We start from the raw sequence: 22,838 nt of genomic DNA on the forward strand, positions 1-22,838 counted from the left end.
ATATGGAAGACATCAGGGCAGGGCAGGCTCAAGTTGTTAAGTAGTTGTTAAAACAGCATGTACACTGCTGAATTGGAGGATGATGTGGGTGGGAGCTCACACTTCATTCCCCTCCCAGGTAGCCACTGCAAGTCAGTCAGCCAACTATGGGGAGGGATGGGGTGAGGCTGACCACAGAGCCAGTATACTGGCCAGCTCCCTCTCTTTCTAATGAGGAAAGAAATCACTCAATCCGTTCCTCAAATGGGAATCAATAGGCAAGAGGATCCTCAACCCTGGAGGAATATATAAGCCAGTAGGGCAAAGGTACGGGAGCCATTGTTCAAAGTCGCAGAAAAGAGTAAGAGAAAAATAAAGATCAGAAAATCTGCTATTCTGATATGGCTGTAACCAAGATATGAGAAAACTGAAACTTCCTGTGTGTGCATTTGTTTATTTGTATTTGTTAACCAGAGTAGAGCACTGATTTCCAGTGACCTTTGTCAGACTCCGCTGAAGATCATTTTCTGGTTAAGTGACCTGCACAGAGTCACATAGTTAGGCAAATGGAGCCTGAAGGAATCAAACCTTGAACCACAGGAAGCAGCTCATTAGCAACTCATAGCTGTAATCCTCTATGCCAAACTGTGAAGACGACAGTGAGTTCTGCTCCTGTTAGAATGCCTGGCCTCTGTCAAGAAAGCTGCTATCAATCAGTCATCTAGATACAAAAACACTTCCTTCTCGGTCCTACACCTATCACTTTGTGAAGAAAACTGGCAAAGATAAAATCTCATACAGAAAGATCTTGAACCAAGGCTGCTTTGACAATGTGAAAACATGCTCGGGATGAATTTGAATGAAGTGGTACACAACCTTCACATCTGTCCCAAAGCACCTATCTTTTGCCATGAAAAGGGGTAAAAGTTTCTGAATATATAAGACCATGAACATCATGTACTAAATGAAGGTGCTGAGGCCATGAGATATACAAGTGGATATGAATCTCCTGCCTTCTCTGACTAGGAAAACCTGGAACATTATGTCTTGGTAGATGGGAGGAAATCTTTTCTTGAAAATATTACAGACAATGATAAAACAAGGGTATGACAGCACAGGGGTTTGGGGTGGAGGGAAGATGAAAAAGGGTGGCCAACATTTCTAGACTCCTCCCCTGCATGGTCTCATTGGTCCTCCAAAATAGGACATCAGGTAAAAATCATCTCCCCTCATTTCCAGAGGCAGTGGAAAGAGACTGGACCACTCTTCAAATTCTTTGCTGAGGTGATGGTTTACAGAGTGGCTGTGGGGTGGGTGTTACATTACTGCTGGGATTTCCATTGGGTTTACTGCTACCCCTCCTCAAGTCACTGCACATGGGCTGAATATAGTAATTTAAATGTTATTTCTGCCTCCTAAAATCCCTGATCAGTGGTACTGCCACATACTCCTTGGTATTGCACAACTGATGGACAGAGGGAATTTCCTTACTTCTTTCACATCATGCTTGACCTCTAACTATTATACCAAACAAGTTAATGTTAAAGGAGGAAGTGTTGTGCAGCTCCTGCTGCATTTCAGAGTGGAATCTGCATATCACCTAAGTACTTCTACATATGGTGCCATCCAGCTTGACTATTAGCCTCGTCACAAACCTCCAGAGATCCAGGCTACAGAGCAACCTGGTCTTATGTCTCTGACTCAGCAAGAGATTAAGCCAAACCCCCTTTGGAACTCGGTTTACTACCTCAGCAATTGGTTAGATGTATAACATAACTGTGTTACAGATAAGATATACAATACAAGATGGAAACAACAAAGAATATCTTGTCCAACAGATTCCAGTAGCTAGAGTCATTCCATATAGATAAGCTTAAGATGGCAGAGGAAACATACAGTGGTCTAAAAGGTAAAATGCAGAATTAATTCACAGTATCTTTCTAAAGAAAAGGTGATTAACATCACATTGAAGCTCAAGAAAAAGTGAAGGAGTCTCAAGCATCAGACTAGCACAGAGTCAAAAATCCAGAGTCTTTACAACTGTGTAGCAAAAAGATGAATTTAACCAAAGTACTTGATAAAGCTTGAAAGGCTGAATATACACAGGTCACAACAGAAAACAAGATTACACAGTGCTGACCCTTGCACATTTTATTCTTAGTTACACATTAAAGGCTACGGCCTGGATAACCTGGATTCCTACTGAAGATTTCATGGAAAAGATAAGAGTGCTCATCCTGGGAGGGTGTAGAAGGAGGAGGATCAGGGCTGCCCAAATACAAAATCCATTGGAGAAGGGGCAGTGTTGCAAGTGAAGGCCTAGGGCAGCTGAGTGGTCATTAAGCTGTTTCAATTGTGGTAATAGGTCTCAAAAATAAGTGTATAGGAGAGGACACCTGCATCAGGCAGAGTGACCAGTGAGACCATTCTTCCCCCCATTTAGAAGGGGTTAAGACCATCTAATATATACACCCTCATTCCAGCTATACCAGTGAGGGCAGACAGCCCTCATAGCTAACTATGTAATGGCCATCCATATGTTTCTTTTACTCAGACTACTGGTGGAGATGCCTAATGTGAAGGCAAGAATGGACAGAGTCTGACTGATGCAAAGGCTGAAATACAAGGGAGCAAAGAGTACTTAGGCGGAAAAACAGAAAAAGTATTCAAATCCCATGTTTTCTGTGACAGGGAAGGCTATAATCCCTCTGCCATATGAAAAAAATCACAGCTGGTTCTGCAGTTTGTGAGCTGCTAAAGAAAAAGAGAATTTGTGTATATTACAGGCCTGGTACTGTACGTATTGTCTGTGCATGTGTGTGGATTTGGATCCTAGTGCATGCTATCGTGTGTGTGTGTGTGTGTGTGTGTGTGTGTGTGTGTGTGTGTGTCTGTAATCAGAGAACAGTTGTTTAAGTAAATTTACCATAACAGTAGATGTTTGCATGATCACTGCTGCAGTAGCCTTTGACACACCCAAACCGTTGGCAGCAGAGTTTAAGAAAAGCAATAGTTTGGGCACTAAGCCTTTCAGAGCTTTCTTGCCAACTGAAAAAGGTCTGTGCTAGACAAATAAAAATCAACGTCCTCACCCTGGCAAAACAAACTATGCAAAACATAACGGAATGAAAGGAAGGTGGGGCTACTGCAGCAGTGATGGGCTCTACGCTAACTGCTCTTGTGGGCCATTTTAAGTCTACCCAGTTTCTCTTTTGGTACTTGAATTAACCTATCCCGTTTGGTGTTAGATTGCTGTTACCTATCCCATGGTCAACAATTATACATTACACTTAGTGAGAATAAATGGGATCATATAGATAAATTTGAAGGGACCCATGCATGGGATAAAGCATTACAAGGTGCCTCTGTCCATTAGTAGTAGAGAAGGCAGTCTTGGGGTTAATGTTCTAATATCCATTCATAAATCCAATTAATGCTTGAATATGAACATGGATGTGCTTTGTTTTATGTAGATGAGGATCATTATATTAAGTTTGCTTAAACAAGTGTACTGTGTTCATCACTTGATCACAGCTTATGCAGTTTGAGCTACACAGGTAGACCCCACAGCTTAAAATGACTGAAGGAAGAAGGAGGAGGGTCCAGAGGTCCCTGGAGAATGGTCCAACCAAAGCCTATTCTAGAACCCGAAAAGGAATCTAGTTTGTAAGAATTTACAAAGTTATGTACAGAGGATCAAGCTGATACTTATAGAATCTACCCTTTCCAAAAAACAGTGAACAAACCTAGGAACTGGTAGTGTGTGTGTGTCTTGACGTTCCCTAACATTGAATTGTTGCACTGTGCATAACAAAAGAAAACAGCATGTAACAATTTGGAGATATTTGACACATATTGTTCTATTTCTTTACCTTCATAAGAAATGAACAGCTAATTTCATTTTCTAGAAGTTTTAGTTTTGTTAAGAGATTCGAGTTGTCTGTGGACATCCAGAGTATGAAAAAAAATCCTCTCCTGCTCATTTTTATTCTGAAAAGAAGACAGGGAGATAAGACAATTTGGCTTAAATTAAACGTGGATACTATGTTAGGCATAAATGAAGGATTGGTTCTTAAGGAAAGACTATTATTTATGGAAAATGAGATAGATTTTACTCAAAACACTCTTCACTCAGACATTAGAGCAATCAGCAAGACTACTTATTTAACTTACTGAACTTCAAATCTGCTCAGAGAGAACAAAAGTTAACTATAACATACCCAGGTATCCGCCTATTTCAAAAAAAAAAAAAAAACATTTGAAAATGGGTATGCACTGAAGGGGGGGATCCAAGAGCACACATAGTGAAATGGCCAACAAATGAGCCTTAACAGAGGAGCAAGAAAGGCCAGAGGATAAAGGCGAACGGAAATATAGCACAATCATTGAAATACAGACCTTAAAAGGGTCCTTGTTCTTTGTCTAGGCACCAACTAGCAAATCTTTTCCACTTAGTAATATACAACATCCTAATAGCAGGTTTCTTTACCTCCATTAATACCTGCTGTACGTCCTCAGAAAATAAGTGCCTAAAAGGTATTTAAACTCTATCATTCAGGAATCAGTTGAAGTTGTTTTAAGCTGGGGTGTATCAAACAACCTCTATCTTTTGGGCAGGTTCAGTCTTTGAGGAGGTTTGTAATAATTGTCCTTAGTCATTTTCAAAAGAAAAGAGAATCTTTGTTGCCTAGGCCAGAAGGGAGCCACCACTAATAATCTTCAGAATGACTGTGGACATCAGGTGGAAGGGGTGGGATGGTATGCAGAAACATTTCTGTCCAAGGAAATGAAAATGCATCTGTTTTCCTGGTCTGGTTGCAAGGAGTACTGGAGCATAATTTTGCAAGTTGTTTGTTGTGCATGGAGGTGAACAGATCTTCTTGAGGTGTTCCCCACAGCTGTAAAAAAATCCCAAAAGACCCCTTGATTCAATTTCCATTTGTGAAGGTCTGCCCAGGTCCTGCTCAATTTGCCTGCCACAATATTCTGCTCTGACAGTATGTAAGACACCTGTAGAGTGAGATTATGCTGAATTGTTATATCCCAGGCTTCCATGGCTAGTCTGCAGGGTAAAATCTGAATCCCTCCTGTTTAAGTATCACACATCACAGTGGTGGTGTCTTGCAGTCAGTTGTATTGTCCCAGGCGACCATAGATGATTGAGAACGTTGACAGCATTTATGACTGCCGACATCTACTTTGTGTGATTTGGTATGTATTTCTTCTTTCAAAGACTATGCACTTTTACACCTATAGACATTGCTCTCCATAGTTACAGACTATGCTGGAGTTGGAAGGGAAAATGGGAGACCTGAATTTAGATGAAAGTGGTCTCGCTGCCAAAGTAGTTCACTTTTCATAAATCCCAAAACAGGAATCTAGAAGATCATAAGATGTTGATTTGGGATCCTACAGGTTTTAAGTACCATTGAATCTTTCTCATGTGGAGTCTGGTTAAAGGACTCATGAGAATCATGGATGCCATGGATTCTGATATCCTGGGAAATGTCCTTGCTAAAGTCTTGGAATTAGTGAGAAAAACTCAGGAACAGATCTAGATGTAGGTCTACTTTTTCTTGTGGAAAAAAACATGCTCTGAACTGTTACCCCAGGAAACAATCTTGTAAGATGAAGTCAACAGGAGCTTTGACTGTTCTCTTGAAACCTCAATCTGTGCAGGAGATCTCTGACCCATGTGAGAGATACTTTGGAAAAGACTCTGCAAGTATAAGCACACCATGCAAATAAGGAAAAATGTGAATTCTCTGCAGTGTACAATAGACTATCACTGTGAAAACTTGGAGCAGTGAATAAGCCAAAGGGTAATGTAGAGCACTGAATGTGTAATCAAGGCACAGAAAACCTTAAGAAATGTTTGAAATCTGAGGCTATATGAATGTGAAAAGCACTCTTTAAATCTAGAGTTGCTAGAATGGTCTCACTGGTCACTCTGCCTGATGCAGGTGTCCGCTCCTATACACTTATTTTTGAGACCTATTACCGCAATTGAAACAGCTTAATGACCACTCAGCCACCCTAGGCCTTCACTTGCAACACTGCCCCTTCTCCATTGGATTTTGTATTTGGGTAGCCCTGATCCTCCTCCTTCTACTCCCTGCAACTTAAAGGGAGAATCACAAGTAACAGGTTGTAAAGGGATAGCATTTTGAACTTTGGGACTTTCACAAACTGGTATAGAAAGGAAAAAGATAAAGATTGCTTTCCAAGAGATGTTTTTATTTGGTACCAGAACATTCTTGAATAAATATCTATCTATCAGAGAAAGAGGAACAGTTTCTATGACCCCAAGTCAGTAGATGCTGAATGACAGGAGGGAAAAAGTTTGATCTGCTGGATGAGGTAGAATCCCCTCAAAAAAAGGTATTCCCACTGCTATCCATATCCCTCATGCATCACTCTCAGAACACATTTGCTGGATATTATCTGTGCCAGAGTGAAAAATGGAGAGCCAGATTTTTTGTGAAGATTTAAAGGCTTTCCAGGGTGGGGAGGGGGATTATTTTATGAAGACAGTCATTCACACTTGTTGGACTGTCCTCATTTCTGGTCGGCTCTTCCTTGTCATTGTGGTATGAATGTCTATTCACCAAAGGTTTGGTGTATCTGCTTATTGTGTTTTTTTTTTTTCTAAAAGGGATTAGAGGCAGCTGTAGAATGTTTAACAAACATGGAGAACGAAAGCTGAAAAATCTAATCAGCCCTCTGAATCTGCTTGCCCCTCTCCTCACACAATTTCCAAGACCTCAGCAGCAAATGGTCTAAAGGCAACTTCTCTATATAAACGTGAATTCAAAATTTCAGCTTTAACATCTTCAGGTAGATTTTGTGCATGTAACCATACATACCTTCTCACAACACTTCAAGTAGCAGCTGCTCTGGGACAGGCATCAGCTGAACCATAAACACACTTTAAATGGATTTTGGTCTCAAGACAATGGAACAATAGGAGAAGTCATAGAAGATTTTAATTTAGAAGAGGGAAAGTAGCTATAAAGTTTCACATATTCTAAAAGTGATGCACACAAAAACTTTACCACGCAAGCTTGACAATTAAGAATTTAAAAAATAAATTTAAATAATATAATATTCCCATCATTGTTAGATTGTTTAATGAAATCTTGGAAAGTTAGAGGATGCCTGAGGAGTGGAGAAAAAGTGTTTTGTACCTATTTTTAAAAATAAGGGTGATGTGCAGAGCTGTAGTAACTACAGAGGGATAAAACTGATCAGTCACAGCTTGAAGTTATGGGAAAGAGTGGTAGAAGCTAGGTTAAGAAGGGATGTGATGATTAGTGATCAGCAGTATGGTTTCTTGCCATGAAGGAGCACTACAGATGCGATGTTTGCTCTGAGAGTGTTGATGGAGAAATATAGAGAAGGTCAGAAGGAGTTGCACTGTGTCTTTGTGGACTTGGAGAAAGCATATTATAGGGTGCCTAGAGAGGAGTTGTGGTATTGTATGAGGAAGTCAGGAATGGCAGAGAAGTATGTAAGAGTGGTACAGGATTTGTACGAGGGTAGTGTGACAGTGGTGAAGTCTGCAGTGGGAGTGACAGATGCATTTAAGGTGGAGGTGGGATTACATCAAGGATCAGCTCTGAGCCCTTTCTTATTTGCAATGGTGATGGACAGGTTGTCAGACGAGATCAGACAGGAGGCCCCATGGACTATGATGTTTGCAGATGACACTGTGATCTGTAGTGAGAGTAAGGACCAGGTTGAGGAGACCCTGAAGAGGTGGAGAGATGCTCTAGAGAGGAGAGGAATGAAGATCAGCAGGACTAAGACAGAATATGTGTGTGTGAATGACAGGGAGGATAGAAGAATGGTGAGGATTGCAGGGAATAGAGTTGGCGAAGGTGGATGAGTTTATGTACTTGGGATCAACAGCTCAGAGTAATGAGGAGTGTGGATGAGAGGTGAAGAAGAAAGTACAGGCAGGGTGGAGAAGAGTGTCAGGAGTGATTTGTGACAGACGGGTACCAGTAAGAGTGAAAGGGATGGTCTACAAGAGGGTAGTGAGACCAGCTATGTTGTAAGGGTTTGGAGACTGTGGCACTGACAAAAAGGCAGGGGTCAGAGCTAGAAGTGGCAGAGTTAAAGATGTTAAGATTTGCACTGGGTGTGACAAGGATGGGCAGGATTAGGAATCAGTATATTAGAGGATCAGCTCAGGTTGGACGGTTTGAAAACAAAGTCAGAGAGGCAAGACTGCATTGGTTTAGACATGTGTTGAGGAGGGATGCTGGGTATATTGGGGAAAGGATGCTAAGGATGGAGCTGCCAGGTAAGAGGAAAAGAGGAAGGCCTAAGATAAGGTTTATGGATGTGGTGAGAGAGGACATGCAAGTGGTTGGTGTGACACAGCAATATGAAGAGGACAGGAAGAAATGGAAACAGATGATCCGCTGTGGCGACCCCTAATGGGAACAGCCGAAAGAGAAGAAGAAGAACAACAACAACAAGAATTTTCCCATCATTATCAGAGGGGGAGGGGTTAGCACTTACTCTTTACCAAATGTTTAGTAGCAGCAGCATTTACCAACGAAATCACTGCAGGGTCATATCTGGGATTAGAAAATAAAACATTCAAAAACAGAGGAGCTTTATACATTTCATCTGCTTTCTTTGAAGCAACAGGCTGTTTTTCAGGCATAAGTAATAAAAACATCATCCAATGCTGGAAGTTCATAAGGAACAGGAGTGGGTTCAGGAAAATCCAGTTGAAACAAATCATATTTCTTCAAGGATACTAGAATATCATTATATTTACAGTAAAACAACTGGTTCTTTCTGGAAATGGCTTCAGAAAAAGAAAAAATGTTCTAAGGAACTACCAGAAGAAACACTTTCCTCAGAATCAGTTACATGAGGACAGGAAGTAGAAATTGCTCCCTCAAAATAATTTCCTTAGTCATTATATTGCTAAATTAAAGATCTGATCAAGGCGGTTCCTGCACTCTTCCACCTGGGTTCATTTTATGTGTTTTTTTTGTTTGTTTTTATTGTTGTTCTAGTCTTTAGAAAGATTTTTGTTTATATTTTTTATTTTCTTTATGGTTGTTTTCCTGACTAGGACTTTTTGCTTCCTGTGGAATCTTCCTAAGACAAAGCTCACTAGATTCCTAGGACCTAGATCAAACTGGATTTAATAAGAGTTCCTGACACCATAGAGGACCTTTGCCCACAGCCCTGTTCATTATACAGGGAATCTGCAGAAAATGAAGACTTCCTTTTTCTTTTACCAGTAAAACCAGAATGAGAAGGATCAAAAGCCTGAAGAAAACCCTGAGCTCAGCTCAGTAAATAATTCCTGCCTAAAGTGAGTGAGACAGGGAAAGTAAATGTTTAACATTCTGCTTCTTTTTAACAGGAAGTTCGATAGAAGCAGACCAACATCTTTTAGGCACATCTCTCCTGGGGACAGGCATCCCTGTCTGGCTAGGTGGAGAGGCATTCCCTGTTCCTTCCTTTAAGACCAACAAGAGTGGTTTTCTCTTGGTCACCAAGGGCACTCCAATAATCCCAGAGGACAAGTCTAACCCCTGGATCCATTGTAGCTGAAGAGACTACACCAGGTGGAGCCAAAGTAGAAGATAACTGGTCTGAAGTACCAGATATGGCCACAGCTGCCACCCATCCGCAGTTGAATCAAATTTATAGCCTAATGAAGGGACAAAGGCTGTCTGGAATTTTTCCACTTTTAGTAGCTGGAGGAAGTAAGAATACAGTAACTAGCAAGTTGTTCCATAGTGAAAAATCCCAGTTAAGGCTGACAAGAAAAGACGGTTAAAAAAGGTAAGTAACAAAAAATACAGTGAAAAACACAACACATACTCCCCATCCCCTAAATGCACTTTAACAAATGTCTTAAATAGAAAAACAAAGATAAATTACAGTTTCAATAACTTTTTTCTTTTAACACAGAAGTAAAAAGTGGCACTTCACTGTAAAAAGTGACAAAGTCACGCAACAGTCCAATACAACCCTTTTTTCTAGGGTAAAATAAATTATTTTACAGAAAGGTTAAGGTTCTGTCAGAAACTTAACATGCAGAAGGATAATCCCCCCAGAGGGAACTTATCCGCCCAGCAATGGAAAAACACTAGCGGATCGTTGATCCTTGAATGCCTGCAAGAAGGGTGATTTTTGGTGGCTGGAAAGCTCTGGAGGACTTGGTGTCCAAACTGCTGGTTTTCTTCAGCTTTGCTCAAGCTGTCAACAGTTTGAATGCGTTGAAAGTGCCTTATATATCTGGAAGCTAGCCGTCTGTTATATCCTAAGCAGGATACAACCTATGTATGCTACTGCAGCAGTGATCAAATTATGAACATTAAAAATAATTAGCAATGCATACCAAAGTTAACCAGTACCTGGTACAATCTTGCATTCCTTCTGTCCCATAACCAGAACATTGTCTTAACACAAATGAAAGCCAGCATACCACAAAGACAAATAACCAAAAATTCAAGGAGCAAAATCTGGCAACTCCTGAAAGAGGTATTGTGCAGAAAAACATGGACATAAAAAAAATAACCATATGAAGTGCCAATGAAAAATGAAAACAATTCCAGAAATAGTGTATAAACTGAAGAAAAAAAACATCAGCAACAATGAGCAATTGCTTTAATTTTTAATAACCAAAGACCATCAGACACCAGCTTCTGAATCTCTTGGGTTATTAAAAACAAAAGCATTAAAACAAATGGTGATTTCTACTGGTGCTCTTTTTTTTTAATTTTTTTTTTACTAACCATATAAAGCAACTTAAGTATATTTCTAAACTTCTTGAAGTCGAAGAAGAACTCAAAAAACACCCCAGTATTTATCAGAACTGCTTCACATACCTTGCAAAACATGGAAGGAAAATGGTCTGCTGTCATTGGCACGAAAGACAGCTCGGAAAGTACATCGATGGCCCGTGGACCAATCACATTAAGAGCTAAAAATGAATCAAAGAAAAAAGGAAATGAAATATACAACTCTTACACAGTAACATTATAAGCAAACAAACATACCCCATTATTTTTTTTCCATTTTTTTTTCTCTCTCTCTCATCCAGTATGGTTTCCTGCCTTAATTTTCCAGTTTCCCTCTTTGGGCAGAACTCTTGGAAGATCTTCTAATAACTGGAACTCAGGAAACACACAATGTGCATCTAATGACTGTGAGGGAAGGAATGCTAAATGGCTAAAGATGATTTTGCCCAGCCCATCTGATAATGTCCCCAAAGGCTCCTATTACAGCAAGATGTGTGTGTTTTTTCTTTTTGATAAGGAATTTAGTAATGTTTTCTTTTGGAAATCTATCACCAAAGATCAGAGATGCCGGGCAGAAGAGGACTCCCCCACCATGCCTCTCAAGTGTACCTAATTATGAGGAACGTACCTCATTTGGGGTCTTAAAAAGTTCATATTCCTCAAAGTTCCTCAACGTTCCACATTGAAAGAGTCTGTCACACATTCAGTGTTAGGAATTTTTTTAAGTGAAATCCATGGTAAATAGAAATTAATCATGTTAATTCATTAAAGGATCTTCTTTACAAGTAAATCCAGCATATTTTAACCATCCTATGACCTTTTAGCAAACCCTTAGTATGTGTTCCACATTTTGCACATTTGTTCCACATTATGAAGGCAAGTGTTCCTCATTTTGGAGATGGAAGGTTGAGAGCTATGCCCCCCACCAAGAAAGAGGCATCCTGGATTACCTCTGACTGAACTCAGCCTTAACTCGTTAACCACTACTTACAGTCATTTAATTAGGTGGCACATGACCAATGACAGGCTAGACAGCAGTTACCTGAAGCTGAGAGCAAAAAGAACAATTTAGTGGGATTTTTTTGCATTTCTTGTTTAGCTGACGTCATTTTCTCAAACTTAATGTGCTTAATCATAGTACTGAATATCACAAGTTACAGCAGAACAAAAGTGCTGTGACTGGTCTGCCTTTCAAACGCTACAAACTTGGATGACATGAGGCAGCTCACTACACTTACTGCTAAAAGCATGGCTAAGTGCACAGTATGATCACTGCTATTTGGCTGACAGCCTCATTCATGCCAGATTATGCAAGTATGCATCAAAGATCTGATCTTCTACATACACCATCAGCACAATCAACATTACAAGCAGCCATGTGGAAGAACACTGCAGAACCCACAGTAAGAAGCTTAAGCAGTTCCATCCTGACCTAATAATCTGGGACGGTTGAACATTCATTCACTGTCTGATCTACTAGGGGTGACTGGAACCTGGACAGGTCACACAGAAAAAAATACTGTTCATACTGTTATGGGATCACCAAGACTACATAGGCACTGGTCCTAATATGCTTAGAGAAGTGACATTCTACATAGCTGGGCACTTACACAGAACATCGGCATTCTTGGCATCAAACTAAATCATATGCAGTTGCTTTTAGGCAGTGATAGCACCATGGATGACATGACAAAGGACACACTTACTGAGATATTTCTGAGAGTTGGTGCATAGAACAGTCCACAAAGAACTTCATTAGCTTCAAGTCCTCCCCAATGGAGAGGTCATCTAGGGAAGCACTGGGGGAAGGAGGACTCTTGTCCTTGCCTGTCTCCAGAACAACAGTCTTTCAATCCTCTGAGTTCCTTCCCATGACATAGAAAGAGTGAGACAGAGAGAAAGAGAGACCGGTCTCCTAATCAGTGGTCTTGGGAAAGTGGCTCATATTTAAAAGGCACAAGTGGTGTTGCTGAATGACAGGCCTACCAGTCAAAGAGAGACCTCTCAACTGTCCAGATTTTTGCCTCACATTTTTGGTCTGTCCTTCATAATTTTTTTTTTCCTGGCAAATTACTGAGGACTGACATCACTAAATAATGACATTCGAGTTTTAGAGTTCATAGCCTGAAATTGCATGTTAATGCAAAACCTGTTATTCTAGCAACTACCTAAGTTTATACGAGCAATATTTAAAAACTGTCTGTATTTCTGGGCCTTTGTCTCCACATTATTTATGGCTCTTTCCAGATTTTTTGAGTCAAGAGGTAGAGAGGTATGGTCAGAGATCACATGCCAGAGCACCAATACACACAAACATATCCACTGAAGGTGTCATTGATTCTATAGAAGCATATACAAGGCCAGGCTGCCAAGTTCCTTCCACTTGCAAAACACAGTGAAAAGCACAACATTCTTTTATCCCAGCCTTTGCTAGATTATAAGTAATCGAACAAAACTTTAAACAAAGCAAAGAAAAGCAAAGCAAAGGTTAGCTACAGCTAAACATTTTTTATATACAAAAATTGCATTTCACTGTAAAAAGTGAGTTACATGACATTCTAATAAAATGCTTTCCCTAGCCTAAAATAAATGAGTTAGTAAATTATATGACCACAGTGTGCTCCAGGGTCATCCCAAAAAAGAGACAATTGTACCTAGTGGGCTTACCTACTTAAAAACTAAATAAAAGGATACCTACCCTTGGTTGATAATCAAGGACAAAAACATACCTAAAAGGACACACACACACACACACACACACACACACACACACACACACACACACACACACACACACAGCTACAATACACAGATAACACATATTAAGATATAACAACGTACTGGATATGCTTAGACATAAGGAAAACAGTAATGATGATCAGAGTACCTAAAGGTAATCTGAAAGACACATAAAACGTGATTATGTAAGGTATAGTGAACGAAACAGAAAATCACAAAAAGTAGCTAATCTAACTACCTTGAAAACCCTGGCTGTAGATTTTTTTTCACAAAGTGCAGAACTAAATTGATCAATCAGAGGCCCATCCTAAGCCATTCACACAGGACCAGTTCTCGTCAGAACTGTTATTTTTCTCAACTGCTCACACTTCAAAGGCTGACTACAGTTTTAGAATTGTATGGACTTTGGGTTCCTTGCAAAAGAATGCAGTCAATTTGAATGCTGGATAACTTTTTTTCAAAATAAATTTGGTAAAGGTGCAATGTTTTGGGGGCTAGCCATCTTTGGGAGGCTCAAACAGTGAATATTTTTTTTGTTTTTCTCTGCATGTTTTCTGGTTGGGGTATGTTTAGGATGATGACAGGATCTCCACACCTTTGGATGTAAATTTTGGGCTATCAAGTATATTTAAAATTACAAGGTACATGGAAAGCTCAAGTTTTGAGGTTCAAATGCTGCTTCCCTGAAGGATAAGTTATGAAGGTCAGATATGGTCTCAATCTGAGCAGTCCCTCCAGATGTGTGTGTATGTGTCATGCAAAGAAGGGAAACTGCACCAGTAAGGGCCAATGACATGTAACCAAAATGAGACTGTCCCTCAGTTTTGGGATCTTTTTGCATCCCCTTTACAATAAGGGGAATTAGAGTAAGAATATAGTAGAGCTACCAGTCACTCGTATGATTGAAAATCTCGCACCTCATTGTGATGATCTGGAACATGAGAAAAAAAATGTGAAACATTTCACATTTCTGGGTGATGCAAAGAGATCTTTGATTGATGCCCTCTACACCAATATATTTTTCTGGTGAGTCGCTGATCAAGAGACTAGCTGCATCTACTCAATCTATTTGTGTTTCAGTCTCCCTAGGAATATGTACAACTATCAGAAATAACTTGTGGGTGACTATCTACTTCCAAAGTTAGATGGCTTTCCTGCAGAGAAGAAAGGAGCGAGTTTCCCTTGCTTGTTCATATAATGCACAATGGCCGTGTTGTTAGCACAGATAGCCCTTGGGGACAGAATCACAGAAAGCTAACAGGGACATGTGCCTCACCCCACTTTCCAGTCCACTGATGTCAAAGTCACACCATTTAGAAGATAAATACATTTGGGCTATACTGCCCTGAAAATACTACCCACACTATGGTAAATTCTTCTGTGGTGATCAAGTGGAGCAGAGGTGTAATGTGGAAGAGTTTTTCTGTACGACAGGTTGGGTATTTGCAGCCATCAGGTTAAGCACTTCCTGGAGGAATAAGTTAAGGCAATCCATTATGAAATCGGTTGCTCATATTGTTGTCATGGGTGCAGGTGCAATGCCCACTGCAAGTGCTTTGTATGCAAGTGGGACACGTTACTGGCTACCAGCAAATAGCCTAGTACTTGAAGACCTGATCAGATACACCTACCCTGGTCCATAACAATTGATGCAAAGAGGTCTAGTGGACTTGGATTTTGACCACAAGCAGGAATGATTCACAAGATGGTATCCAAGTTACACCTCAAAAATGATGATGTAGTGGGTAGGTTTGAATTGTGATTGGGTTAGGTTGAGTGCAATGCCTGGCAAACTAAACAGTCTGAGCTTAGACATGGAAAGTGCAGGGAAGGAGCAGCAAGAAGCCAATCATTCAAGTATTGGAAGATTTAGACCCTTGCAATCTCTGGTATGCTGCTACTGCCATGCAGTTATTTAAAACCCTGGAGCTTGGCGTTGGGTCAAACATATCTGAACTGGTAGTAACCAGCTCCTACTCAAAAGCGCAGATACCTTCATGACTCCTTGGTGATATTTATGTACAGGTAGGTGTCTTGTATATTTTCAGGTCGCCCCTGAAAAGGGACTCTATCTCCATTGAACCTACCTGGTTAACAAATGGGTATTATTATTATTATACTACTTGGGGAAAAATAGTTTAAACGACTGAGATTTAATGTGGGTATGAGGTCTTTTGCCATTTTTTTAACCAAACAAGAACCTTGAGTCTGGCAGGAGCTTCTGGGTGGCTTTTTTGTTGAGGGTTTTGTTGACTTTTTGTAGTCACCATTTGGTTGATAGGGTAGGGCATCTGGCAGGAATTTTGATTCATGAAGCTCTGTCATGAAGGGTATCTTGTAAATCAGGAAAAGACTCCCTTGATCCACCTTTCCCAAATGATACTGAACGACTAGCTGGACAAAATGTACTATTTCTCTCTAGCTGGCAGAAGAGAGGAGCAGTCAGAGAACATATCAGCAGTACTACTGCAGGCCCAGAGGCTGACTTCAGCCTCCTGGGAACCTGCAGGTATCTCCTCCCCTAGGCAGGCAGCTGTTTTGGTACTGGCACAGATTTTAGCCAACTTGCACATCCTTGGTGACTTTGCTGTGGAGTCCTCATCACTAAGCACATCTAACATTGGTACCTCTGGGTCCTGTTGAAAATTCTTTCTGGATGATGGAACATCATGCTGACTACAGTCAGTATTTTGCTGTGATCCCCCACATACTTAAGGTGTGCTGACTTTATTGACAAAGGGGTCCTGTATAAGCGGTGTCAGTGAAGGATACTTTTGTACCCTCACAAATCCATCAGCCAAAGCCATGTATACATGCTTGATGCTAAACTGCGATATTAGTAATTACAACTCTGGTCAAACCTTCATTTATATTGTACATGACACAAACATGTAGTTTATAAGATTACAGAAGGTAAAGACTTGGTCTATAAGATTATCTTTCTTTCTTTTTTTTTTCACTTCTGGCAGTTCCACATTTCACACAGCGCATGCCTTCCCCCTGGACATCTAGCCTGTAAATAAGGCAGTTCAACATTCTCAGGGACAGGAAGGAAGAACATGTGGCTTTCTGAATCTGTACATTAATCAGAATTCAGTTGGTGTACAGGTGGACTATGGGAGTAGAAGCACTTTAGAGGGCTGCTGCTGAAACAGTGGGAACTGACTTGGGGGGGGGGTCTGACTAGACTGATTTCCTAGGCACTGGGGCTACCTGTGTTTTAGTTGCCCCAAGTTACCTTCCTGCTCTGCACCAAAGTAGATTTACATTCAATCTTCAGGCAGTAGGCCTAAAAGCAAAAATGTTTCCTTGGCCTTTCTTTCAACACTTGGGCTACTGGCATACCTTGGGAGTTAGTGTTGACTATTAGTGGCACCATGTTCAACAGTAGAGTGTATAATGCTGACAGGTGGGAGGTGGTTATCATGTGTACTGTCTCAGGCCTACGTGGTCTGAGGGATAAATGGACATGACTGTTGTAGCCTTCCCTGATGAGTTAAGAGGGAGTAGAGTAGGTCAACCTCCCCATTTCCTGCAGCAGATGGAGAACCTCTCTAAACTCTGGATTGTTGAATAGTAACCCATGGAAAACAGTGCCTTCTTCAGCATCAAAGATCATAACCTGCGACTCCTGGGAACTTAGAATACATGGACTTGTAGGGAACCTTGCAAGGTCTTCTACAGTAGGACTCCAAGGACCTGGATAAAGAAGGTCCTTTAGTGGTTTTCTGAACACAGAAGCCTGCAACAAGCTTTTTTTATTTAAACAAGAAACATCTTTATTAAATCATCATGTATGACATAGGCAATCTTACATTTACATAAATGGAAATAAGCCACAGCAACACAATCACAGTTGCAAACATTAAAAACTGCGCCAACACAACTGTAGCTGCAAACATTATACATCACTTTTAATATAGCCAGTCATTGTCAGTCAACCATTACATAGCACATTCAAATTCTGCATTTTTTTAAACCTTGTTCTTTCTCTTCATGTACTGATTCCATATTTCCCATTTTACCTATGTAACTTGCTCCTACCCTCTTCTAAAGATCCCACTTCCAGTTGTTTTATCTCTGCTAGTATCCTCGCTACTTCAAATAAAGTTGGTTTAGGCTTTGATTATCATTTTCTAGTAATTACTTTTTTAATAGCCATCCTAACTAGACTCAGCAAGGCAATTCTGATTCTATATCGGAGCTAAAAAAGTAATTTCTCTAGTTACTCCAATTTGCTCACCCAGCATCTCTGACAGAGCAGTCTGCAGGGAATCATTAAAGTCTGCCAACTCATGACACTCCCAGAAAATATGTTCCCAATTATCTCTTTCTTCCTCGTCACACCTCCAACATTTGCTGTCTACTTGAGGAAAAATTCTTTGGAGTCTACTTGGGGTATAAAAAACTATGTAAATACTTCCAAGCAAAGATCCTAAATCTTCCAGATTTTGTTGCATATTTGGGGGACATAAATATACCCCCCCCATTGTTTCTTTGCTTCCTTACTAACATCATCTGATTGATTCATATAGTTTGTCATGCAAACTTTTACATGCTTTACTAATGATTCCTTTCTTAACAACAACTTCTGCACTAGATTCTACTACAAATTCTACCAGTGCTGGTCTTTCATTTAGGATCCCCCTATTTCTTTCTTTTTGCCTAAACTCTGATATCAGTCCTTGATAGGGAAGGCAATCTTTAACCTGCAGTCCAAATAAGCGCTTGGCATCTTCCCATTTTATTACCTTTCCCTCTCTAGTTATTTGCTTCCAATACCTTCATTTCTTTGTCAGTTTTCTCCAATATATTTCAGCCTCCTCATACCTATTGCCTGTATTCCTAATTGCAGTCACCCCTATCGGCAGAATCTCCTTGTATAAGACTAAAGGGAATAAAAACATTTTAACTGCTTGTATCTTACTATCAATATCCATATAACAGAACTTCCATTTTCTCAGTTTTTGTATTATCTTTTGTTTAGTCTCTTCCCACATATCGTTAGCTGCCACACCGGTACCATGTTTAATCCATACTCTAAGACGCTGTCCGGTTCGATTCTCAGCTAGAGCGTCTTCTGCGTGGAGACATGTGTGAATGGGCGTACCTTCGTTGAAGGTTGTGCGTCAGGCCTGGCAAGCCGGTATGTAAAAATCAACTGCCAATCATTAGCGAACCGGAGTTTCTGCTGTGGCGACCCCTAACCGGGAAAAGCCGAAAGACACAAACAAACAAACTCTTAAATACTTCATTTTGTCATGTGTCTGTAAGTGTGGATATTGTTGAACCAATTCGAATGTGGGTAGATAATTTACTGCTATTGCTTTTGATTTAGCTTCATTAATTTTGTATCCCAAAAAGGTGAAACTGTCTCAATATGTTCCAAAGCACTGTAATGTCCCTTTCTTGTTTTGTCAGATATAAAATAATGCCATCAACAAATAGCGCCAGCTTTTCTTGACCACTATACCAATTATATCCTTGAACTTCTGAGTCCCTTATTTTCTTTGCCAATAGTTCTAAATATAATGCAAATAATAAAGGGGAGAGGGGACACCCCTTGCCTGGTTCCCCTGCTCAAGCAGATTACTGAAGAGCACTCCACCCACTTTAATTTTCACCTCCGATCCCTCACATATCCTCCCAATCAACCTTATAATTTTATCAGGGAATGCAAATGCTTCTATTGCTCTGCTCAAAGTCCCAGCTTATTCTGTCAAATGCTTTCTCTGCATCAAGACCCGCCAACAACAGAGGTATTTTCTTACATTCTGCTTCCCTCTGGATCATCACTGTTCTGTTAATATTGTCAAATATTTACCTCCCCTGCAGAAAACCACAATGATTCATATATATGACTTTTGGCATCACATTTACCATTCTTTTAGTCATTATAGACATAAACACTTTATAATCATGACATAGTATTGAAATGGGCCTGTATGAAGGTGGATCTGATGGATCTTTACCCTCTTTAGGTATTACAGCTACCACGGCTTTCTTCCAGAATGTTGGTACTTCTCCTCCTCTTAAAATACTGTTAAACAAAACCATCCAGTTCTTTATCAGTTTTTGCCTTCCTAGCTTCCAAACTTCTACAGGAATACCATCTTTTCCTGGTGACTTACCTCCAGATTGGTCGTACATCGCCATTTTTGTCTCATCTCCTTCTAACCTAACAGTTAGCAATTGGGCCTCATCTACCTCTATGCTTGGCATATTTAATTCTTCCATAAACATTTCCATTTGTACCTTTTCTTGATTTCCATATTTCTCTGCTTTATACAGACTTTCACAGAATTTCAGAAATATTTCTAATACTTCTACAGGATCCCTTGTTATCTTTCTTGTTATAGGCTCCCTAAGCTTGGTGACAGCCCTTTCTACTTTCTGTTGCCTACGTTGTTGTGTTAAAAGTTTTTGTGCTCTAGGGTTGTCAAAAAAACAGTTGTTTAACAACAATCTTTCAAAACTCATACATATTATTGAGGTACTGCTTTATTTTCTGTTTAGCATTTTGCAGTTGCTCCTCTTCTTGTTCTGTGAGATTTCCTCTATTTTGCAATACTTTTAACATTTATCAGTCCCTCTAAATAATTCTTGTTACTTCTTAACCATATCTCCCTTTCTTTTATTTCCACCCTATTTTTAAATTACACTTCATTATCCCACTCCCTAGCTATATTTTCAGAAGAACAGGGACACATTCTGGAAGCTTTACCAAAAAAATAAAATGTCTTCCACCTTGCTCCAATACACCCAACTCCGCAACCAAGTAAAAAAACTTATCACCTTGGACAAAAAAAAAACTACTACAATAAAATTTCAGTCCAACATTAACAAGAACCCAAAACAATTCTGGAAAACAGTTAATTCCCTACTACATCCAGGGTCCAGGAATAATCCCTGCCCTGACCCTAGTATAACTGACATGGAACTAAGCTCTCAATTCATCACATTCTTTACAGAATTCAGAGCTATGCTAACCAAATCTTTCCCAAACAATAATCCATCCAATACTCCTTCCTCAACACCCAACAATCCTACTAACTGTCCGCTCAATTTCCAGCTCAAACCTGTTTCAACCACTTTTATAAAAAGGCTCTTATCCAAACTAAAGCCATACTACAATGCCCCTGACAACTTACCTTCCTCCTTCCTCAAATGTGCTGCTGAAGGTATTGCTCTCCCAATCACCATTCTAATTAATAGATCCTTAAAAGAGTCATATGTACCCAAACTTTGGCGTTCAGCCTACATTCTACCTCTTCACAAAGGAGGCAAAAACACCAATATCTCCAATTTCCGCCCCATTGCCCTACTTTCGCCAATATCAAAAATTCTAGAAAAATGTGTCCACCACCAACTTATGCCTTTCTTAACTCAGAACCAACTCCTAACACCCACCCAACATGGTTTCCACCCTGGCCACAGCACCATTACTGCCTTACTATCCTTCTTAGAAACAGTCAATCGAGCCCGAGATTCTGGACTACTAGTATCCACAGTATTGCTAGATATCTCTAAAGCTTTTGACACCATCTCCCACAAACACCTTCTCTTTCATCTCACTAACCTTCATCTCTCCCCTGATACTCTATCCTGGTTCTCCAGTTACCTACCAGACAGATCTCAAGCTGTCAGATGGAAGAACTCTACCTCCTCCTTCTTGCCAGCACCCACCGGCATTCCACAGGGGTCCATCCTCGGACCCATGCTTTTCAACATCTTCATAAATAACCTTCACACTGTCATCCCTGACACAACAGTCATCCAATACGCTGATGACTCCACCTTAGTCTGCGCCGCCTCCAACCTTCCTGAACTACTGACTAAAACCCAAATAGCTTTCTCAACTACTGAGAACTGGATGCACCAAAACCATCTCTCTCTCAACTCTAATAAATCTAAAATACTTTTTTCCCTCCCTCCCTCCAGGGCTTTCTCTTTTGACAAAAATGCTTTCAACGTCCTAAGCCAAACCAACACTGCTATAGAAGTGGTCCCTTCTGCAAAACTCCTCGGCATTACCATAGACGAAAACCTTAAATTCGATATCCACATACAGCAAAACATAAAGAAAACCCACCAAATGTTAGGTATGCCCTATAGGAATAACTGCTTTTTCTCCAATTCCTCTAGGCACACCTTAGCAGCTACCTACCTTCTACCTTCTTTACTTTATGGAGCCCCTCTTCTAACTAACCTGTCTTCTTCTAACACATCCAAACTTGAAATTTGCTATAATAAGATCTCTAAATTTGCAACTAAATCCAAAAACTCTACTTACCACTGCCTTTCCCTACAATCTCTGAACTGGCTAGAACTCTCTAACCACCTAGACTATCTCCAACTAACCTCCACTCACAAATTAATATTCTATCCAGATAAATGCCCAGCCTTAACAAACATCCTTCCCCCATACATCCCAAACAGATTTCCGAGATCTGAACACCAAAATGTAATCTCTATCCACAAACCCAAACGTCCTGCAGGCCAGCTCCTTCTCTCTAGGCAAAAAATGGAATTCCCTGCCTCCTTTACTTAAAACCATACCAAACTCAGAATCCTTCAAGATCCAACTTTTCTCATACCTGTCTTCTAAATGGAAATGCTCCTGCTCTCACCCTACATAAATTCAAAGGAAATTCCCCTTTAAGCTCTCTATACTCCTTGCTCCACGCTACCCTCAAACTAATATTTTCTATTCTCCTAAAACAAACCTAAGCTAACATTCTCTGATTGAGCAATTTCTCTCTCTTGACTCCAAGTATGTAAATATTGTAAATAGCATGTAACCCCAGATCCTTATAGTACAGACAGTTGAAACCTGCTGCCCTGAATGGAAATTCCTGAAAACTGTGTTCTCTATTATCTTTGTGTTCTTGATGTACATTTTATGCATTGACTTTTCTTGACTGTATGAATTTTATATTTGTAACTTTACCTTCAACATTATGTAACCTTTATTGTATCATATTGCTTATGGAGCTTTTCTCCCCGGGCCTCCACTAAAAATGGGCACTTTCTGGCCCAGTGGACTTTCCCGGTAATCAAACTGAAAATAATAAAAAAATAAATAAATAAATAAATCTTCTTTTATAGCTCCTGAATAATTTCTACTACCCTTCCTTAATTTCCTCTCTTTTCAACACATAGGTGGGAAAGCACCAGTGTCTCATTTTTATTTAATTACACTGTGTTTTTATTTTATTTATTATTGGCATATGATATGAAATAGTTATTGGGTGCGTGTCAAGACCTTCAATTAAATGCACGTGTTCCTGAGAAATGTGAATTCTGTCTAGCCTAGCCCAGTTTTTGTATCTTTGCAAA

The 22,838-nt window shown here is 40.0% G+C and overlaps 1 protein-coding gene across 1 annotated transcript in view; it reads right to left on the reverse strand.

The window, feature by feature from the left end:
- The window catches only part of PDPR (pyruvate dehydrogenase phosphatase regulatory subunit), a 908,636-nt gene that overhangs the window by 215,274 nt on the left and 670,524 nt on the right, over nt 1-22,838 (reverse strand). Inside the window, exon 15 of the mRNA XM_044081332.1 lies at nt 10,848-10,942. Within this exon, the coding sequence (XP_043937267.1) occupies nt 10,848-10,942 (95 nt within the window). The remainder of the gene's footprint in view (nt 1-10,847; nt 10,943-22,838) is intronic.

This window comes from Protopterus annectens, chromosome 8.part0, assembly GCF_019279795.1.
Source record: "Protopterus annectens isolate FY-2018-M chromosome 8.part0, PAN1.0, whole genome shotgun sequence".
Taxonomy (NCBI): Eukaryota; Metazoa; Chordata; order Ceratodontiformes; family Protopteridae; genus Protopterus; species Protopterus annectens.